The following is a 16,387-nucleotide window of genomic DNA, read 5'->3' on the forward strand; positions in this document are numbered from 1 at the left end:
GGTGAAAGAGCCACTTTGAACTTCATAAAAAAATTACGAGAAAAACTTTGAACTCTGCCGGCTGATAGCTGCTATCAATGGTTATTCAAAGAAATGTTTCTTATTTGAAATCTCGAGAGTGCCTTGGGATGGGGAGATGGGGAACTGGAAATATGATTTCCTGTCCATCACCTCCCCTCCTTGTATGTCACCGTCTTCCTTTTTTGTCACCATGCTGTTTGGGCAAACACCATGCAGACAGGGTGAGAGGGTAGATTTGGGAATAGACAAACCTGGCCCCTGTCACTTGCTAGCTATGCAATCTCACTTTGCCGTGTCTCAGTTTCCTCATCTACAAAATGGGGATTATAATCATTGTAACCTCATAGAACTGTTTTCAGAATTAAATGAGATAACCTACGTACAGTGACTAGCGCTGTGAGTGGCAGATAGTCATTGTGCAAAAACATTAGCAGTTAAAATAGTAATAATGATGGTAGTATTGTTATTAGAAGAAGACTTTGGGGGGAAGTCACGTTGATTAAATGAGAGTACTGATTCTGATGACACTGATGTATTCAGTCTACCTTTGCCAGATCATCTCACAAGAATGTCATGCCTTTTCTATGGCTCCCAAACAGTTATGAATGAATTAAATATTTCAAATCAAACTTCATTCATCCATTGATCTGTTTCAGGGATGATTCTTCTTCAACTGTGTTACTGAGCCCCTAACATTTAAGCTTTAAGGGTACCTTATTTCCTTTCTCTTTCTGCCACTCCCACCCTCAAAAAGGGTAATAGGCTAGTGGTTTGATGCCTCTGTGCTATTGTTAGTTGTGTTTCCTCTCGCTAGGAGTCCCTTTCCTCTTCTTTTGAAGATTGCCCAGACACCACCTTTCCCAGGAATCCTTGTTTGGCTCTCCACCAGTACCTCCACCTGGCCAGGCTGAACCAAGTGTCCCTTTTCTGGGTCCCCACAGAACCATGTTCTTACATGAGACCATCCTGCTCCTTATCATGTGGTATTGAAATGATGTGTTTTTACTCTCTACCTCTCCCACTAGACTGTGAGCTCTCTGAGGGCAGGGATGATGTCTTATTTATTTTTGTATCCTCAGCATCCAGCAGAGTGCCCTTTGGAGGCACTCATATATTTTATTCATTCACAATGGTCTATCAGTAAGTAGCATTTAATGCACCGAGCAGTTGATCAGGAAATACAATTTCAAAAGCGATGACAAAAATTAACATGCATCTGAGGTGCCTGAAAATGCCTCCACACACATAGCGCATCTAAAAGCAGGGAAACAGATTCCTTCTGCCTGAGTGGAAACTCTAGCCTGGTTCGTAAGTTTGCTTTCTTAATACCTCACCCGTTCCTCCGCAACGCCCAGTTCAGGGCGTATCCCCTGGGCTGCAGCTCTTGGCTCATTTTCTGAGCTTCCCAAATGAACAAACCAGCAGGCAAGCAATCGCGAGGACCCCAAGCCGTAAGCGTGAATCAGGGGAAAGTCCACATGGCGATTATCTTCACTCAGCAATTTGGCTGCCAGGAGCTCCCTGTCATGGGAAAATAGAGGTTGCAGCAGCCTTCTGTGCGGGAGGAGAACTTCTTGACCCAAGGCCAGCTCCAAGGCACTGCCCGTACCTCCTGCCAGGATGGCTGCTTCTCCCCGTGGCCTGATGTGGCTTTTCTTTGTAGGAATTCCCCCGTGATATCCAGAAGAACCGCATGGTGGAGAGAGTGGTGGCACGGGCCAATTCTTCCAGATGCAAATACGTCACCCTCTCTGCTTCTCCTCCCCTTCTTCCCCAAACTAATTAACTTGGTTTTAGTCTACCTTATTTATCTGTTCATTCATTCAACAGGTGCTATTTGTTAGGAAGATACTGAGGATACAGGGGTGAATAAAATAAATAGATATATCCACCTTCAGATAGTAATAAGGGCTTTAAAGAAATTTAAACGGGCTAGTAGGATGGAGCAGGTAAGTGGGCAGTTTTCAAGAAGGCAAACAGGGAAGGCTTGAATGAAGAGAAGAAGCAGGCCTGTGAGTATCAGTGAGGTGACGAGTAAGGGAGAATGTTCCACAGAGAGGAGACAGGAAGTGTGACAACTCTGAGATGGAATGGTGTGGCAAGTTCAAGCAACAGAAATAAAGATGGCACATTGGCTGGAGATTAAGGGGCCAAGTTGCGTGTGGTAAGGACCACTTCCAGAGGTGAGTGAGAGAGGCAGTTCGTGCCAGAGCAGGAGAGACATGCAAGACATCATAAGGAGTTTGGGTCTCTTTCTGCAGGCAATGGGAAGCCATTGGAAGGTGCCACGCAGGAGAGTGACATGACCTAATTTCTATCATTAAAATACCATTCTGGCTGCTGGAGAGAAGGGAGAGAGACAAAGGGAGATAGATGGCGTATGGCAAGAGTGGGAGCAGGGAGAACCTCAGGGAGCTAGTCCATTGAGAGATGATGGAGACTTCAGTTAGGACCATAGCAGGAGAGAGAGAGAAGGAAGTGGATGTGTTCCTGACTGACTCCGTTTCAGCTGTGTAGATGGATACTTCCGCTCATGCCCGTTTTCTGAAATACGCAACTACGGTCGTATGAATTTGGATATTTGGAGAAACCTCAAACCACTTGAAAAAATACATCTGGAGCATTTTTTTTTCTTTTTCTCTTTTTTTTTTTTTTTTGGCTATTTGTATTGTGAAGCGGTTGCAATGTAACTTTCTCTGGTTGCTCTCATGACATTCATTGCTGACCTTTGACCCCTCTGTCCTCTTTCCCAGGTCGTCCCATCCCACCTACATCCTCGTCTAGCCTCCTCCCATCTGCTCAGCTGCCTAGCTCCCATAATCCTCCACCAGTTAGCTGCCAGATGCCATTGCTAGACAGCAACACCTCCCATCAAATCATGGACACCAACCCCGATGAGGAGTTCTCCCCCAATTCATACCTGCTCAGAGCATGCTCAGGGCCCCAGCAAGCCTCCAGCAGTGGTAAGGAAACTGTGGTGTCTGAACGTGTCGTGTGTGTGACAGTCTCGAGTCTCCTGTGAAATGACAACCCTGGAACAAGGGCTGGGGAGAAGGTGGTGTGGGGAGTGAGGAGGTGAAGCGTGCTTGTCGTCTGGTGGCATTGCAGTTCCAGAGTATGTTTGTTTAAAGGCTGCAGTTACTGAAGAGGCATCGCTTACCTGAACAGAGTTTGGGCCTCCTTCAGTGGGAGGAATTTGCCCACCGCTGCATGTGAGAGCGTGCAGGTCTCAAGGGGGAAGTGCAGAGAGACGACGGAATATTGAATGCTGTATTACTCCAATTCTGGTCATAGCCAGGTGACCCCGGACACCCTCACGTGCCTCAGTGTGTGTGTATCTCAGATCTCTTGTTTTTTTGATGGTTGGCTTCTGACTCTTTCTTGCTTGTTTAGATGATTTTGTGATTAAAATGTGTTCCCTTGACATGAATGCTGAATGTCTGGCCAAGTCTGAAGTGTTTGGGGGGTGACCTCTCCTCTAACCCTCTACTTGTCCCACTTCACTTGAAATTAACAAGCTGATCGCGTGGTACCATGATATATACTGCCTCTAAATCCCTTGGTTCTCATGGTGATTTTCACATTCACAGAGCAAAGGGACTGGTCACAGCGTTCCATTCCCCTTTTGAGGATTTTGTGGTGCCCGCCTCAGCTCCAGATTTCTGAATGTTGGTGGCATGTTCACAATTTCTGCTGTTGGTGGTATGTTCACAAAACATGTGAGTGTAGGATTGAGCAATATCTAGGGTTAAGCACCCATGGGCCCAAGGAGAGACATTTGCAAAAATTAATTGCTTCCAATCCCAAGGCTTTGGAGTTATCTTTTGAGTTGGCCACTCGTGGTGTTCCTTAGCATATCCCATCAAAAGCAATCCAGAGCTTTCCATGCCAGGAGTGTTTCTTGATGAGATTGTGTTTTGGCTCCACCCATGAGTATATGCCACCAGTGGCCTCAACCTCTACAATTACAGAGGACCTCGTAAATACATTTAAGATGATTCATTCAGGAGATGGAATGATGTACTGCTACTTATGATGGCCTGTGCCCTTCTTCAAAGCCAGGCCTGATATATTTAGTAAACTCATATTCTTTTTCAAAAAAAATTACCTAATCAAATCTCTCATCAAATGAGCAATCCATTGTTGATATTATAAAGGCCTTTAATCTACCATAAATCTTTATTAGAACTCATCAGAACTTCTAGTTTGAGAGAAATGTGATTATGGCACTCTTAAAATGACATTACATCATTGGGGTGATTGGTTTATCATTTGCAGAAGAGACATCAATCATGACTAGCATAACCACACAGTAAATGAATTCAACCTTTCTACCGCAGAACAATGACACTGTAATTGCTCAAAATCAGGCTTAGAATGAAATCGGAAAATGCTCTTTCTTCAAATATGATGTTAACTTAATGGAATATATTATGAAAAATCATGTTGGAGGAAATTCTATATAATTAAAAATATGTGGAAATATATTCCCCTTTTTTCTTTCATCAGAACCTGATTTTAGCTACAGGATCTTTTTTTTTTTTGCTGCAGAGATTATGTTGCATTTAATTGAACTATCCTCGCTTATGTTTTGCTGCTTTTTATTTCATACTATGTAATTGTGATGAATATTGTATTGTAAAGTACAAGACGCTTTTGGAATGAGGTGCACCTGCTGATAGCTTTTTTAAAAAGATGGTTATTAGCAAGAAAATGAGCTTTTAAAAACTATATCCTTTTATGCATATATGTATACCCAAGCCAAGTTGATTTCCATAAGAGGGGTCAGTTCTTAATCTCAGGGCTCTCTAGAATGTTTTCTTAGTAATAACGCTGTGAGTGATTTCTTTTCTTTTGGACGTTGCATCAGATTGTAAATGGTTGATAGGGAGTTTTTGTTGATTTTCTGCCTAATCAAGACCTCATTTTGGTGGACACAACAGATGTGTGTGTTCAGAGTCAAACTTATCCATTTTTTCATCACTCACACCAATTTGTTCAGCTCACTTAAGATTGATAGCAATTTAAGCTTCAGTAACAGGGCAAAATACCACAGAAAATTTGAGGGTCCATTTTCATCCCACACGAGAAGTACACTGATATGATTTCTTCACCTGAGGGGTGAAGACACCAGTGTGCAATATCCTTGTTTTCAGGGGGGTACTTATCTGAGAAGTGGTTAAAGCTCCGGCCAACAGGCAGCCATTCAAAATTCTTGACTCTGGCTTAGCGCTGAAGTGAGTGCAAATCAAGTTCAAATGTGTGTGCTCACGTGTGTGTGTGTGTGTGTGTGTGTGTGTTGCGGAATGGATTTGGGGTCCAGGGCAAATTGGGGATTCTATCAAGATCTGAATGCAGTTGCCATGAATTTAAATTTGACATAAAGGATTGAAAATAGAATTTGACACAGAAGATGCAAAGTACAGAGTCACGCCTGGGTGTTCTGAATTGAGTTTGATGAAACGGGGCTGGATTTTTCGGTCGGTGTGGAGGCACAAAGCAAGCGACCATGTGATTGATTATGTTATGTTTAGCTGGTTAATAACACAGAACTTTTGCATTTGGTCTCTTGGCAATGACCTTGTGCTTTGAAGATCTGGCCCGGTTTGGTCTTTGCCTCTTTCTTAGGTGAAATAAAACCCCTTCCAACACCTTCAGCCTATACATGACAGTAAAAGAATTATTTCCTGCTATCCTCTTATTGTTGCTGTTATGACTTGGCGTCAGTGAAGGCCACCATTAGGAGAGTGACTGCACTCATTTCCTGCCCAAAGAGCCTCTGTTCTAAAGAGACAAACTGGACATAAACTACACAACTAAAACGTTTTTGACAACATGAATCACCTCCTCAAAGCAACAAAAAAACTTCACCTTTATGGCTCCACTGTCATTATTTTCTATGACTGTAGTGCATTCTTTAGTGGACGGTACTAAAACCTTGGCACCTTTGCAGCCAAATTGCTCTCACCTTCAATCTATGCCAATCGTGCAGATACAGATACCCAGGTACAGCTAGTGAGATGCTTAGGAGAGGAGCGTTTCCCATCCCCTCAAGCATTTTCTTCCAGATAGCTGATCTCCAGCAAGTGGCTCATCCTGTGTTCTGACCTTCTGCCAGGGCAGGTCAGCTTCAGAGATGTTTTCTTGTCTGTAGCAGCATAATTTCAAATCTATGAAATAACTCATCTGGAAGAAAAAAATCTGGATCTCAGTGGCAGCATAATAGAGGCTCCTGCAGATGGACGAATAAGACTACCTTCCAAATCAGAATGGGGTTTGCACTTTGCTATCAGAATATGAGGCAGAAAATACCCGGGCAGCCACATTATGGTCTAAAAGCATTGGCTTACCTCCTCCACTCTAGAAGGTTGAGTTTTCGTTTTCTTGAAAGTCTAAATAAAAGGAGTTTGGAATACTCATTAGTAACATCACATGATACAGAAGAAATGTAACCAGTGTGCCTCTGCCAGGACCCTTTCCATAGGTTCTTTGTGGCAAAGGAGCTGTCCTTGCTGGAGAGTGTCAGTTTGTTAAAGTCCATTGAAGGTGCCCAGCTTTTTTTTTTTAACATCTTCATTGGAGTATAATTGCTTTACAATGTTGTGTCAGTTTCTGCTGTATAACAAAGCGAATCAGCTATACGTAGACATATATCCCCATATCCGCTCCCTCTTGCACCTCCCTCCCACCCTCCGTATCCCACCCCTCTAGGTGGTCACAAAGCACCGACCAGCTCTTTTTTAAAAAGCAACGACTTGGTTAATTCTAAAGAACACACTACTTCAAAACCAGCAAGCTCCCGGTTCCCTAGAGTGGTTCAGGAATTCAGTTGCCTAGCTAATTTAATGATTCTCTTATGTATCTCGCATCATAAAGCAAAAGACCTTTACTCATTCAATAATTCAGCCATCCATTCATTCATTCATTCCTTTCCTTACATCTTCCCTATAATTTGTGACAGCTTATCGCAATTTTTTTTAAAAACTGGAGAACTATAAAATGATACAGTAAGGATAAAGGGAAAAATCTAGGGGGAAGAACGTACATGTAGGCTTATATACATAAAGTCCTGTTTCGTTATTTAAGATAGAAAACTTGTTTCTCAGCTTCCTAGAAACCAAAGCAAAAAGAGAAAGAGCAAGATGCACAGCATCTGTGAGATAAAAGCCAATCAACTGACAGCATCAGGGAAATTCTGTGAATCCTCATAGTGAGGCCAGAAAGAAATTTCTCTTACAGGAGATGATGTGTGCATTCCAGATGAACGATTCTCAGAAACATGCCATCATTCATATGCTAAAGAATATCCTGTCAAAATTTCTTATAACCTCCCTCCACATAAGCCATAGAGAATATTTCCATTTAAAAAACCATTCTACTAATGCGCCCAAATTGCACAGCCCAAGGGCAAAACTTGACTTGGTCCATCCATAAACCTTAGTTCTATAAAGGAGTGTGTAAACCATATGCCCCATAGACAGTAGACCTTAAATATCATTGCTCATAACTAAATGTTTACAGGAATTAGCCGACTTTGGGGTGATAGTCACCCCCCAGAACCTGAAAAGCAGATGTTCTATGTTACAAATTTGTCTTGACAGCCATTGAGAAGTTAGAAATGACATCCTCTCCTGAAGACTAAAGCACTGCCCTAGACAGCGTCACTCATCTGGCTTCTCCCACCATCCACGGGGCTGGAAGAGGGATGAGGGATGAGGGATGAGGAAGAAGGGGGGTGCACAGAAATTTTTTAAGTTAATGAAAGGTCTTCCCCTTGTGTATTTTAGGTTTGGGGAAGAATTTTTCCTTTCATATGTTACAAATTTTCTTGCCTCCTTAAACAGATTATGCCCGCTATAATTTAATTTAGTTTAGGATTTCCTGAATAGCTCACAGCAGTTCTTATGCACATGGATGATTGGGCTGTGCTGATAATAAGAAGTCATTTTCTTTTAGAAGTCGTTCTACATTGTGAAGCTGTTTATCCGACCTCTTTTAAGGTCCTGCATTTTAACTTCAGTCTGTTCTTTCTAGGCTGTTCTTTCTTCTCTTAGCTTCACTTCATTATGCAGAAACCTCCGCTGGAGGATTCCTGGTGTCAATCCACAATGGATGCTCCATAAGTATTTATTAAATAAGTGAATTAATTAGTGTCGTCAGTAACTGCTAAATGTAATGTTTTTCATCATGTATGAATGAAGAAAATGGATCATAATGGGGAAGGAAGGCAGGTTAGACTGTCCCAGCTCAGGGAAATATACTTATCTTACAAAACATATTCAATATACCTATTTTTTGTTTTGTTTTGTCTGTTTTTCGATACTCTAGAACTTTGTAGATCGTCTTTAAATGAGAAGGTTTTGAAAAATACTTTTTGTACATATCACGACAGGTAGTGGCAGAGCCAATGTAAGGGCCCCAGAGGGGGCCCCAGGTGGGAGCCGCAGTCAAAGGAGGCCTTGCCTGTCTGGGAGAGATTTCATTCTTCACCCTTGATCTGGGGGTCAGGAAATCGAGTCCAAACGTCATTTCCTCTCCCAAATTGGATTTGTTTTATGCACGAGTCCCTTGGTTCCCAGTTCTTCTCCATCAACTTGGATGTCGGGGTCAGATGTTCAGAGCTACCTGTAATCCCCTTCTGGTTCCAGGCAGTGGTTTGGCCGCCTCTCCTCCAGAGGGGTTCCCAGCGTACCAGCAGCATGGAGTGAGTCCTGGATGCCATCTCAGGGCTGGGGTGGGCACACTCACCCCCTACTCTTGCCCTAAATGCAAAGCCCATGGGATTGGCTCTCAGCCCGAGGCCGCCTTCTCCCTCCACGCTAGCTATTATGCTAAGCATTTTATGTACCTTACTTCATGTACTTTCATTTAACCGCCACCACATCCCAGTGCAGCAAGGACTGCCATCATACCCATTCTATTGATGAGAAAACTGTGGCACAAAGAGGTTAAGTGACCAAAGTCACAAAACTGGGACATGAAGGGCCTGGGTTTCAAACCCAACCTTCCTAATTCCAGAGACTTTTCTCCCCACCCCTCTGTTAAATGTTAACCTCTAAAATATTTGTGTGGCTTATTGAAACAAAAGGCAATGAACGCATTGCATTAAGGGGCATGAGTTACAGTGTTCAAAAGGTTGGGAAAAAACTGACACAGCATCACAAAGTACTCCTCACCTCCACTGCTTGGCAAACACACATATCCCCTGACTCTTTCCAGAAGATTCTGGTTGAATAAGTTCAGGAGGAACCCAGGAACTGTGATTTCACTCCTCTCTTCGGATGATTCTCAGGGTCTGGCAAGTTTGGGAAGCATAAGTGTAATGGGAAGGCTCTAAAGTAGAAGCTGAAGAATTTAGTTTTTCTATACTCTGTCCCTGATTCAATTCACAGCACGATCTTTAATAGTCCTGTGCCTCGGTTTCCCTACCTGTCAAGGTTGAGCATTGGCCCAAAAGGTCTCTGAGCTTCCCTTCTTGCTGTAACATTCTTTGTGTGTGTAAGTTCCTTGCATCCAGCTGGACCAGACTGTCCCCACGTTTATAGGCCCCCCCCAAACCCCCCTTACTGCATAGTGTGGATTTCACCCCATCCTCTAGGGCTTTGTCAAAATTGAGACCTACACAGTCACGCAAAGTAGCTCCTGCAGTTTCCCTGCAGAAGCTGAGAAGCGTGGTTTTGGGGTCTGATGACACTTGGTTGAAAATGTCAATATCCATCCCAGCAGGCAGAAAAAGCAAGCACCTGTACCACTGACCTGGGCTCCCAGAGAGCCTCACCCCAGCCTCTGAAACAAGGTCTTCCACTCTGAGATTGGGAATTGATAGCTCTCAGGGACTCTCTTGACATTGCTAAACAGAGGTTGGACCTTTTCTTGTTTTTATTTGTGCCTTCTTGTAATGCACTTGCGTGTGCATGTGTACACACACACAAACATGTAGTTTGTAGGTTCACCAATTTCCAGCCCAGCTAGGGCTGGGACTTCTCTTCTGCACCACAGTGCAAATGAGCACACAGGCAAGATGGACAGATAATTCCTTTGGAGATGCGCAGCACGGAAGTGACATACAGCAGTGAAATGTTTCTTCTCAGCAAATAATCTTGCTATTGACAAAATTCCCGAGGTCGATAAGCATTGTGTACATTCTACCTCTCCATCTCTGTCCCTGGCTTCATGGTACATACAAGATGTCCTATATGTGACATCTTAACAGTTTCCTGCCCCTAACAATTTTTACCCAGAACTTCAGCTTCTCCCAATTTTTCTTCAAGACTACATTTAATTCTAACTAGCTTCTCGCATAATATTAAATAGCCATTTAAAAATGTGGTCCCAGTCCCTTGCTAGAGATGTCTCAGTGCTCTATTAAATGAAAAGATAGATTTCTTTTATCAATGGGCAGTTTCAACAGAAGTTATAACCCCAGTCCCTGGTAAATCTCTTAAACCCCTCCCCAAAATAACAATGAAGAATAACTGTATTCTTAAGAGTGGACTCTGTGAAGTCTGTACTAGTTGGATTCAAATCATAGCTCAGCCACTTGCTAACACTGTGATTGTGAATGACTTACTTCATCTATGCCTCGGTTTTTTTTTATCAGTAAAACAGTAATAAAAGTCTACAACTCCTAAAGTTGTCATGAATATTAAAGGACATTCTGATGCATCTGAATATCTTGAAAGGAGATTTAGATGGAAGAGAGATCAGGTTTGATGTTATTTATTTTTTACTTTAGCAAATACATTGTGATAAAATATACATAACATGAAATTTACCTTTTTTTTAATATCATTTTTAAGTGTACCATTCTGCGGCATGAAGTACATTCACATTGTTGTGCAACTGTCACCACCGTCCATCTCCAGAACTTTTTCATCTTCCCAACAGAAACTCTCTACCCATTGAACACTAACTCCCTACTCACCCCAGCCCCTTGCAACCACCGTTTTACTTTCTGTCTTTATGAATTTGACTACTCTAGGTACCTCAGATAAGTGGAATCACACAATGTGTGTCTTTTTGTGACTGGCTTATTTCACTTAGTGTAATGACTTCAAGATTCATCCATGTTGTGTCAGGTATCAGAATTTCCTCCCTTTATAAGGCTGAATACTATTCTTTTGTATCTGTATACCACATTTTAATTATTCATTTATCAGTCACTAGACACTTGGGTTATTTCCACCTTTTGGCTGTTGTGATTCATGCTGCTATGAGAATTGGTGTACAGATATCTGTTCAAGGACCGGCTCTGACTTCTTTTGGGTATATACCCAGAAGTGGAATCCCTGAATCGTATAGTAATTCTATGTTTAATTTTTTGAGGACTTGCCATACCATTTTCCATAGTGGCTACACCATTTTATAACCCCACCAGCAATGCACAAGTGTTACAATTTCTCTACATCCTTCTAACGCTTGTTATTTTCTGTGTTTTGTATTTTTTTTAAATAATTGCCATCATAATGCATGTGAAGTGGTTTTGATTTGCATTTACCTAATGATTAGTGATGTTGAGCATCTTTTCATGTACTTATTGGCCATTTGTATATCTTCTTTGGAAAAATGTTTATTCAGGTTCTTTGGCCACTTTTTAATCAGGTTGTTTTGTTGTTGTTGAGTTGTAGGAGTTCTTTTTATTTTTTTTTAATTAATTAATTTATTTATTTATTTTTGGCTGTGTTGGGTCTTCGTTTCTGTGCAAGGGCTTTCTCTAGTTGTGGCAAGCGGGGCCCACTCTTCATTGCAGTGCGCGGGCCTCTCACTATCGCGGCCTCTCTTGTTGGGAGCACAGGCTCCAGACGCGCAGGCTCAGTAGTTGTGGCTCACGGGCCTAGTTGCTCCGCGGCATGTGGGATCTTCCCAGACCAGGGCTCGAACCCATGTCCCCTGCATTGGCAGGCAGATTCTCAACCACTGCACCACCAGGGAAGCCCAGGAGTTCTTTATATACACGCATGTCCCGTTTTATTGTGCTTTGCTTTATTGCGTTTCACAGATATTATGTTTTTTACAAATTGAAGGTTTGTGGCAACCCTGAATCAAGCAAGTCTATTGGTATCATTTTTCCAACAGCGTTTCCTCACTTCGTGTCTCTGTGTCACATTTTGTAATTCTTGCAAAATTTCAATTTTTCATTCTTATTATATTTGATATGGTGATCCCTGATCAGTGATCTTTGCTGTTATTACTCTGACTCACTGAAAGCTCAGATGATAGTTAACATTTTTTAGCAATAAAGTATTTTTAATTAAGGTATGTTTTTTTAGACATAATGCTATTGTACATTTAATAGACTACAGTATAGCATAAAGATAACTTTAAATGCACTGGTAGACAAAACAATTCATGTAACTTGCTTTATTGCAATATTAGCTTTATTGTGGTGGTCTGAAACCAAATCCACAATATCTTTGAGGTCTGCCTGTACTCTGGATATCAATCACTTATTAGTAGTATGATTTGGAAATATTTTCTTGAATTCTGGAGGTTGCCTTTTCACTCTGTCGTGTGTCCTTTGATGTGCAAAAGTTTTTAATTTTGATGTTGTCCCACTTACCTATTTTCTCTTCCGTACCCTGTGCATTTAGTGTCATATAACAAACACTTGTAAGGGCTTATTTTATAGCAGCCATTGTCTTAATGATTTTTACAGATGGCAGCTCATTTAATCCTTCTTACCAATGAGAACAAGAAAATCAGCCCTTGACGCTGGGAATTGGCCTGACACTAGCATCTGGGCATAAGTGCTGTTAGGAGCTGGCCTGGCATTCCCAGCTAGGTCATGGTGTTCTCCCCTTGAACCTAAGCAAGCTTACCAAATACCAACATTCATCAAGACCTCTCTGTGGTTGGGATAAAGTGAGATAAAGTGAAAGCAAGACCACTTCATAATCTTGCCTGAACACAGACAGAAACCAGGTCACTATCCCAAACAGAAAAGTACACAACACCCCCCTCTCCAGGCTGAAATGAGTGACTGTACTTTCTTTACCAATGGCAGTGTTAGCCTCTTCTAGTCAGTCTTCCTATAGACGAAATATATTGCGATCCAATCAGGATCATTCCCACTGACTGACAGCACCAAATGGAGAGTGAACCGGTTTCTTTGGCCCCTCCCTAAAATCACTGACCACAGCCCTCTCTGATACCCTCTACTGAAGCACCCCATTGTGCCCTGCTGTGTATCTTCTCTCTCTTTGCAATGAGTTAATAAACCCATCTTTGTTTGACCACAGTATGTTCCTAGTGGTGTTTTGGCTGTAGGACATTGACACCATTATGCTGTGGGTTGGTATGATGTCCTGTTCAACAGATGGGAAAACTGTGGAACAGAGAGGTTAAGTAACTTGCCCAAGGATACATAGTGAATCAGCAGTACAACAGGAACAAAGAAATCAGTCTCTAGCATGATAAGTATATAGAAATTTAAGTAAATTTTTAAAAGGCAACTCCCAAAAAATTGGTTCAAGAAATAAAAAATAGTTATCATTTCCTACATGGCTCAGCTCATAAACACTGAATAATGATCTAAGCATTATATCTGAAGGATGGGGCGATGGAAAAGTACATATGTGGACGGGGCAGGTAGAAGAAGAAGCCTAGATCTGCCTTTTTCTAGTGAGAAGTTACTAGATAATGCCTAAAATTGAAAATGCAAGAAAGAGCAGCAAAGCCCGTTATTTATAGACCTGGATATAAATACCAAAATAGTCAGCTAAAATAAAGGTAAATGTGGTTGCCTCTGGGAAAGAAGAAATTGGTGGTGATGCAGAAGGATTGCTATTTTTGAAGCAAACGCTGTAGAACTATTCGATTCTTTAAACTATGTGCATTTTTTTCTTTTGACAAAAAGAAAAGAATTTTAAAAGAAAGTACAAGAGATTGGTCACGCAAAACAATACAGTGTTAGAACCCCAAATGGTAGCTGTTTAATATTATCAGACATATTTTCATTCAATAAACGTATGTTGATTAGAGGCTATGTCTTTGAGGTGATACCAGGCTATGTGAACTTGAATGGTTGGGCACTGGAGCATTTTCATCAAATCTGTAGATTTGTCTTGTATCTGTTTATTAGGGAGCCCTGTGGAGCTGTTAGGGCTTTAGAGCTTTATCCCAACCCAGCCCCCAGCCCTGCTGAAAAATCCCAGTCTTAGGATGGCATGAGACAGAGAAGATATCCTAATGACTGTTCCTCCTCAGCACTAACCCAGTAGCCATCTAAGTACAGGTCCCATCTTTTCCCCAAAACTTTCCCAACCAACTCAGCACAACTCCAGCCAGAGTCAGAATTGCACAAGGATTATAGTCTGCCTTATTCAATTCAGTACCTCATTACATTCTGAATTGTAATATTCTCTTGGTATTTCATGCATAGAAGTCACTTGTGTCAACATTAAGTTGTCACCACTTCTAGACAAGGGTCATTTCTTTGGTCTTTTTGTATCATTTAGCCATTGGTACATGTTGAGATGAGCTAAGACAGACTTATTGATCTAGCTTTCAAAGGACAGTGGTAGACTGGGGCAGTAAAAAGGTGGATGCGTCCCCAGTTAAAGTCTTCCAACTTGGGCCAGTTGACTGAAGGTCACTGTAATGTTTTTACGTCTGAGATCATCTATGATTGTGGATGTGAACTTGATCACTGTTAGAAAGAACAGAAAAGGTACCCTAGGGCATGATGAGAAAAGATGCATGTTTGTCCAATCTATTGTCTTCCTTGGATCTAAGGAATATTTCTCTCTTCATTCTTTTTAGTAGCTGCTCTCCTGAGTTGATGGTGCTTTTGAGATAGTTGTTTCTATTGATCACTTTTTGGTGGAACAGTCATCATCTGGGAAACTAGCCTGGTAAATGCATGGCCTTAGCATCTATACCAGTTTCCCAGGGCCACTGTTATAAGGCACCACAAACTGGGTAGTTTAAAACAACAGAAATGTATTCTCTTGCAGTTCTAGAGGCTAGAAGTCCAAAATCAAGGTGTTGGCTGGTCCGTGCTTCCTGCAAAGGTTCTAGGGAACAATCTTTCCTTGTGTTTCCTCACTTCTAGTGGTTGCTGGAAATCCTTGGCTTTCCTTGTTTGTAGTAGCATAGCTCAATCCCTGCTTCCATCTTCACGTGGCTGTCTTCTCCCTGTATGTGTCTCTGGGTCCCCAAATCTCTCTTTATAAGGATACCAGTGATTGGATTTAGAGCTCACCCTAATCCAGTATAACCTCATTTTAATTCCATCTGCAAAGACCCTATTTCCAGATAAGGTCATTTTCACAGGGACCAGGGGTTAAGACTTCAACATATCTTTTGGAGGAACACAACTCACCCACAGCAGAATCCAACTGAATACAAAGCAAGACAGAGCTACTAGATGTTGGGCGTCAGAGTAGAGCTCAAAGCCTCCTGTCTTATTTCTGTGACATTGGAAGAAGCATCATTCCTCTTGCCTTCCTCCACTTGTGTTCTAGATCCCATCTGGTCCCACCTTCACCCTGTGTTAAGGATCCCCTCTGGAGGATCTTTGCCAACAGGATTTAAATAAGTGGAGAATTACTTCTCTCCTTGAAAAATTTCTTGAAAATGTTATCTAGCCTCTCTCTACTTTCTCACTTCCCATATACTCTGCAACCTCTTATTTTTACTTACTTAATAACTGCTTTTACGACATTCACAAATAGCCCCCATTTGCTAAATTTAATAAATGTCTCATCATATCTTACATCTCCCTTCTTCACTGCTCCTCCCACCTTGAAATGCCATTTCCTTTGGCATCTACTGTTCCACATTCTTTTCATTCTTATTCCTATGTTTCTGGCCACTTCTGTCTTCCCATAGATGCCCCCTTCTCTGTTGCTCCCTTAAATGTCAGGGTATCTATAAACCCAGGCCCCCTTTCCTTTCCTTTTTATGCACTCTCCCATGGGTGATCATCTACACTCATAACTAAAATTAACTATCTATGAGTTTATGACCCTGATATCCATTTCTCCAAGTCACATCTTTTACCCAGTGTATCTAAATGTCCCCCGGATATTTCTGCTAGGATGTCCAGCAGGCAATTCAAATACAACAGCTCTGAAATGAAACTCAAACATCTCAGCATATTTAATCCCAAACATATTCTTTCCATCTGATTCGTGTCTGGTATTCCTCATCTCAGTGCATGCCCTATCATCCAATCAGTCGCTCAAGCCAGAGACCTAGAAACCAGGCTTTCTGTTCCTCAGTTCTACGGAGAATAAGTTGCCAAACCCTATCAAATTTGACTCTTAAATATTTTCGTATCCCTGTTACCACTACCCTAGCTCAAATTTCTATTATCTTTGGCATGGAGATCTAACTGATTCTAACTGGTTATTCTTTCTTTTTG

General features: G+C 41.8%; 1 protein-coding gene across 4 annotated transcripts in view; it reads left to right on the forward strand.

The window, feature by feature from the left end:
* The window catches only part of TENM2 (teneurin transmembrane protein 2), a 998,550-nt gene that overhangs the window by 583,281 nt on the left and 398,882 nt on the right, over positions 1-16,387 (forward strand). For 3 of the 4 annotated variants that reach the window (XM_059917647.1, XM_059917648.1, XM_059917649.1), the window contains exon 3: positions 2,775-2,984. The exons of the other annotated variant lie outside the window; for it this stretch is intronic. In XM_059917647.1, coding sequence (XP_059773630.1) covers positions 2,775-2,984 — 210 coding nt within the window. The remainder of the gene's footprint in view (positions 1-2,774; positions 2,985-16,387) is intronic. 4 annotated transcript variants of the gene reach the window in all.

Source organism: Balaenoptera ricei, chromosome 3 (assembly GCF_028023285.1).
Source record: "Balaenoptera ricei isolate mBalRic1 chromosome 3, mBalRic1.hap2, whole genome shotgun sequence".
NCBI classification, from domain to species: Eukaryota; Metazoa; Chordata; class Mammalia; order Artiodactyla; family Balaenopteridae; genus Balaenoptera; species Balaenoptera ricei.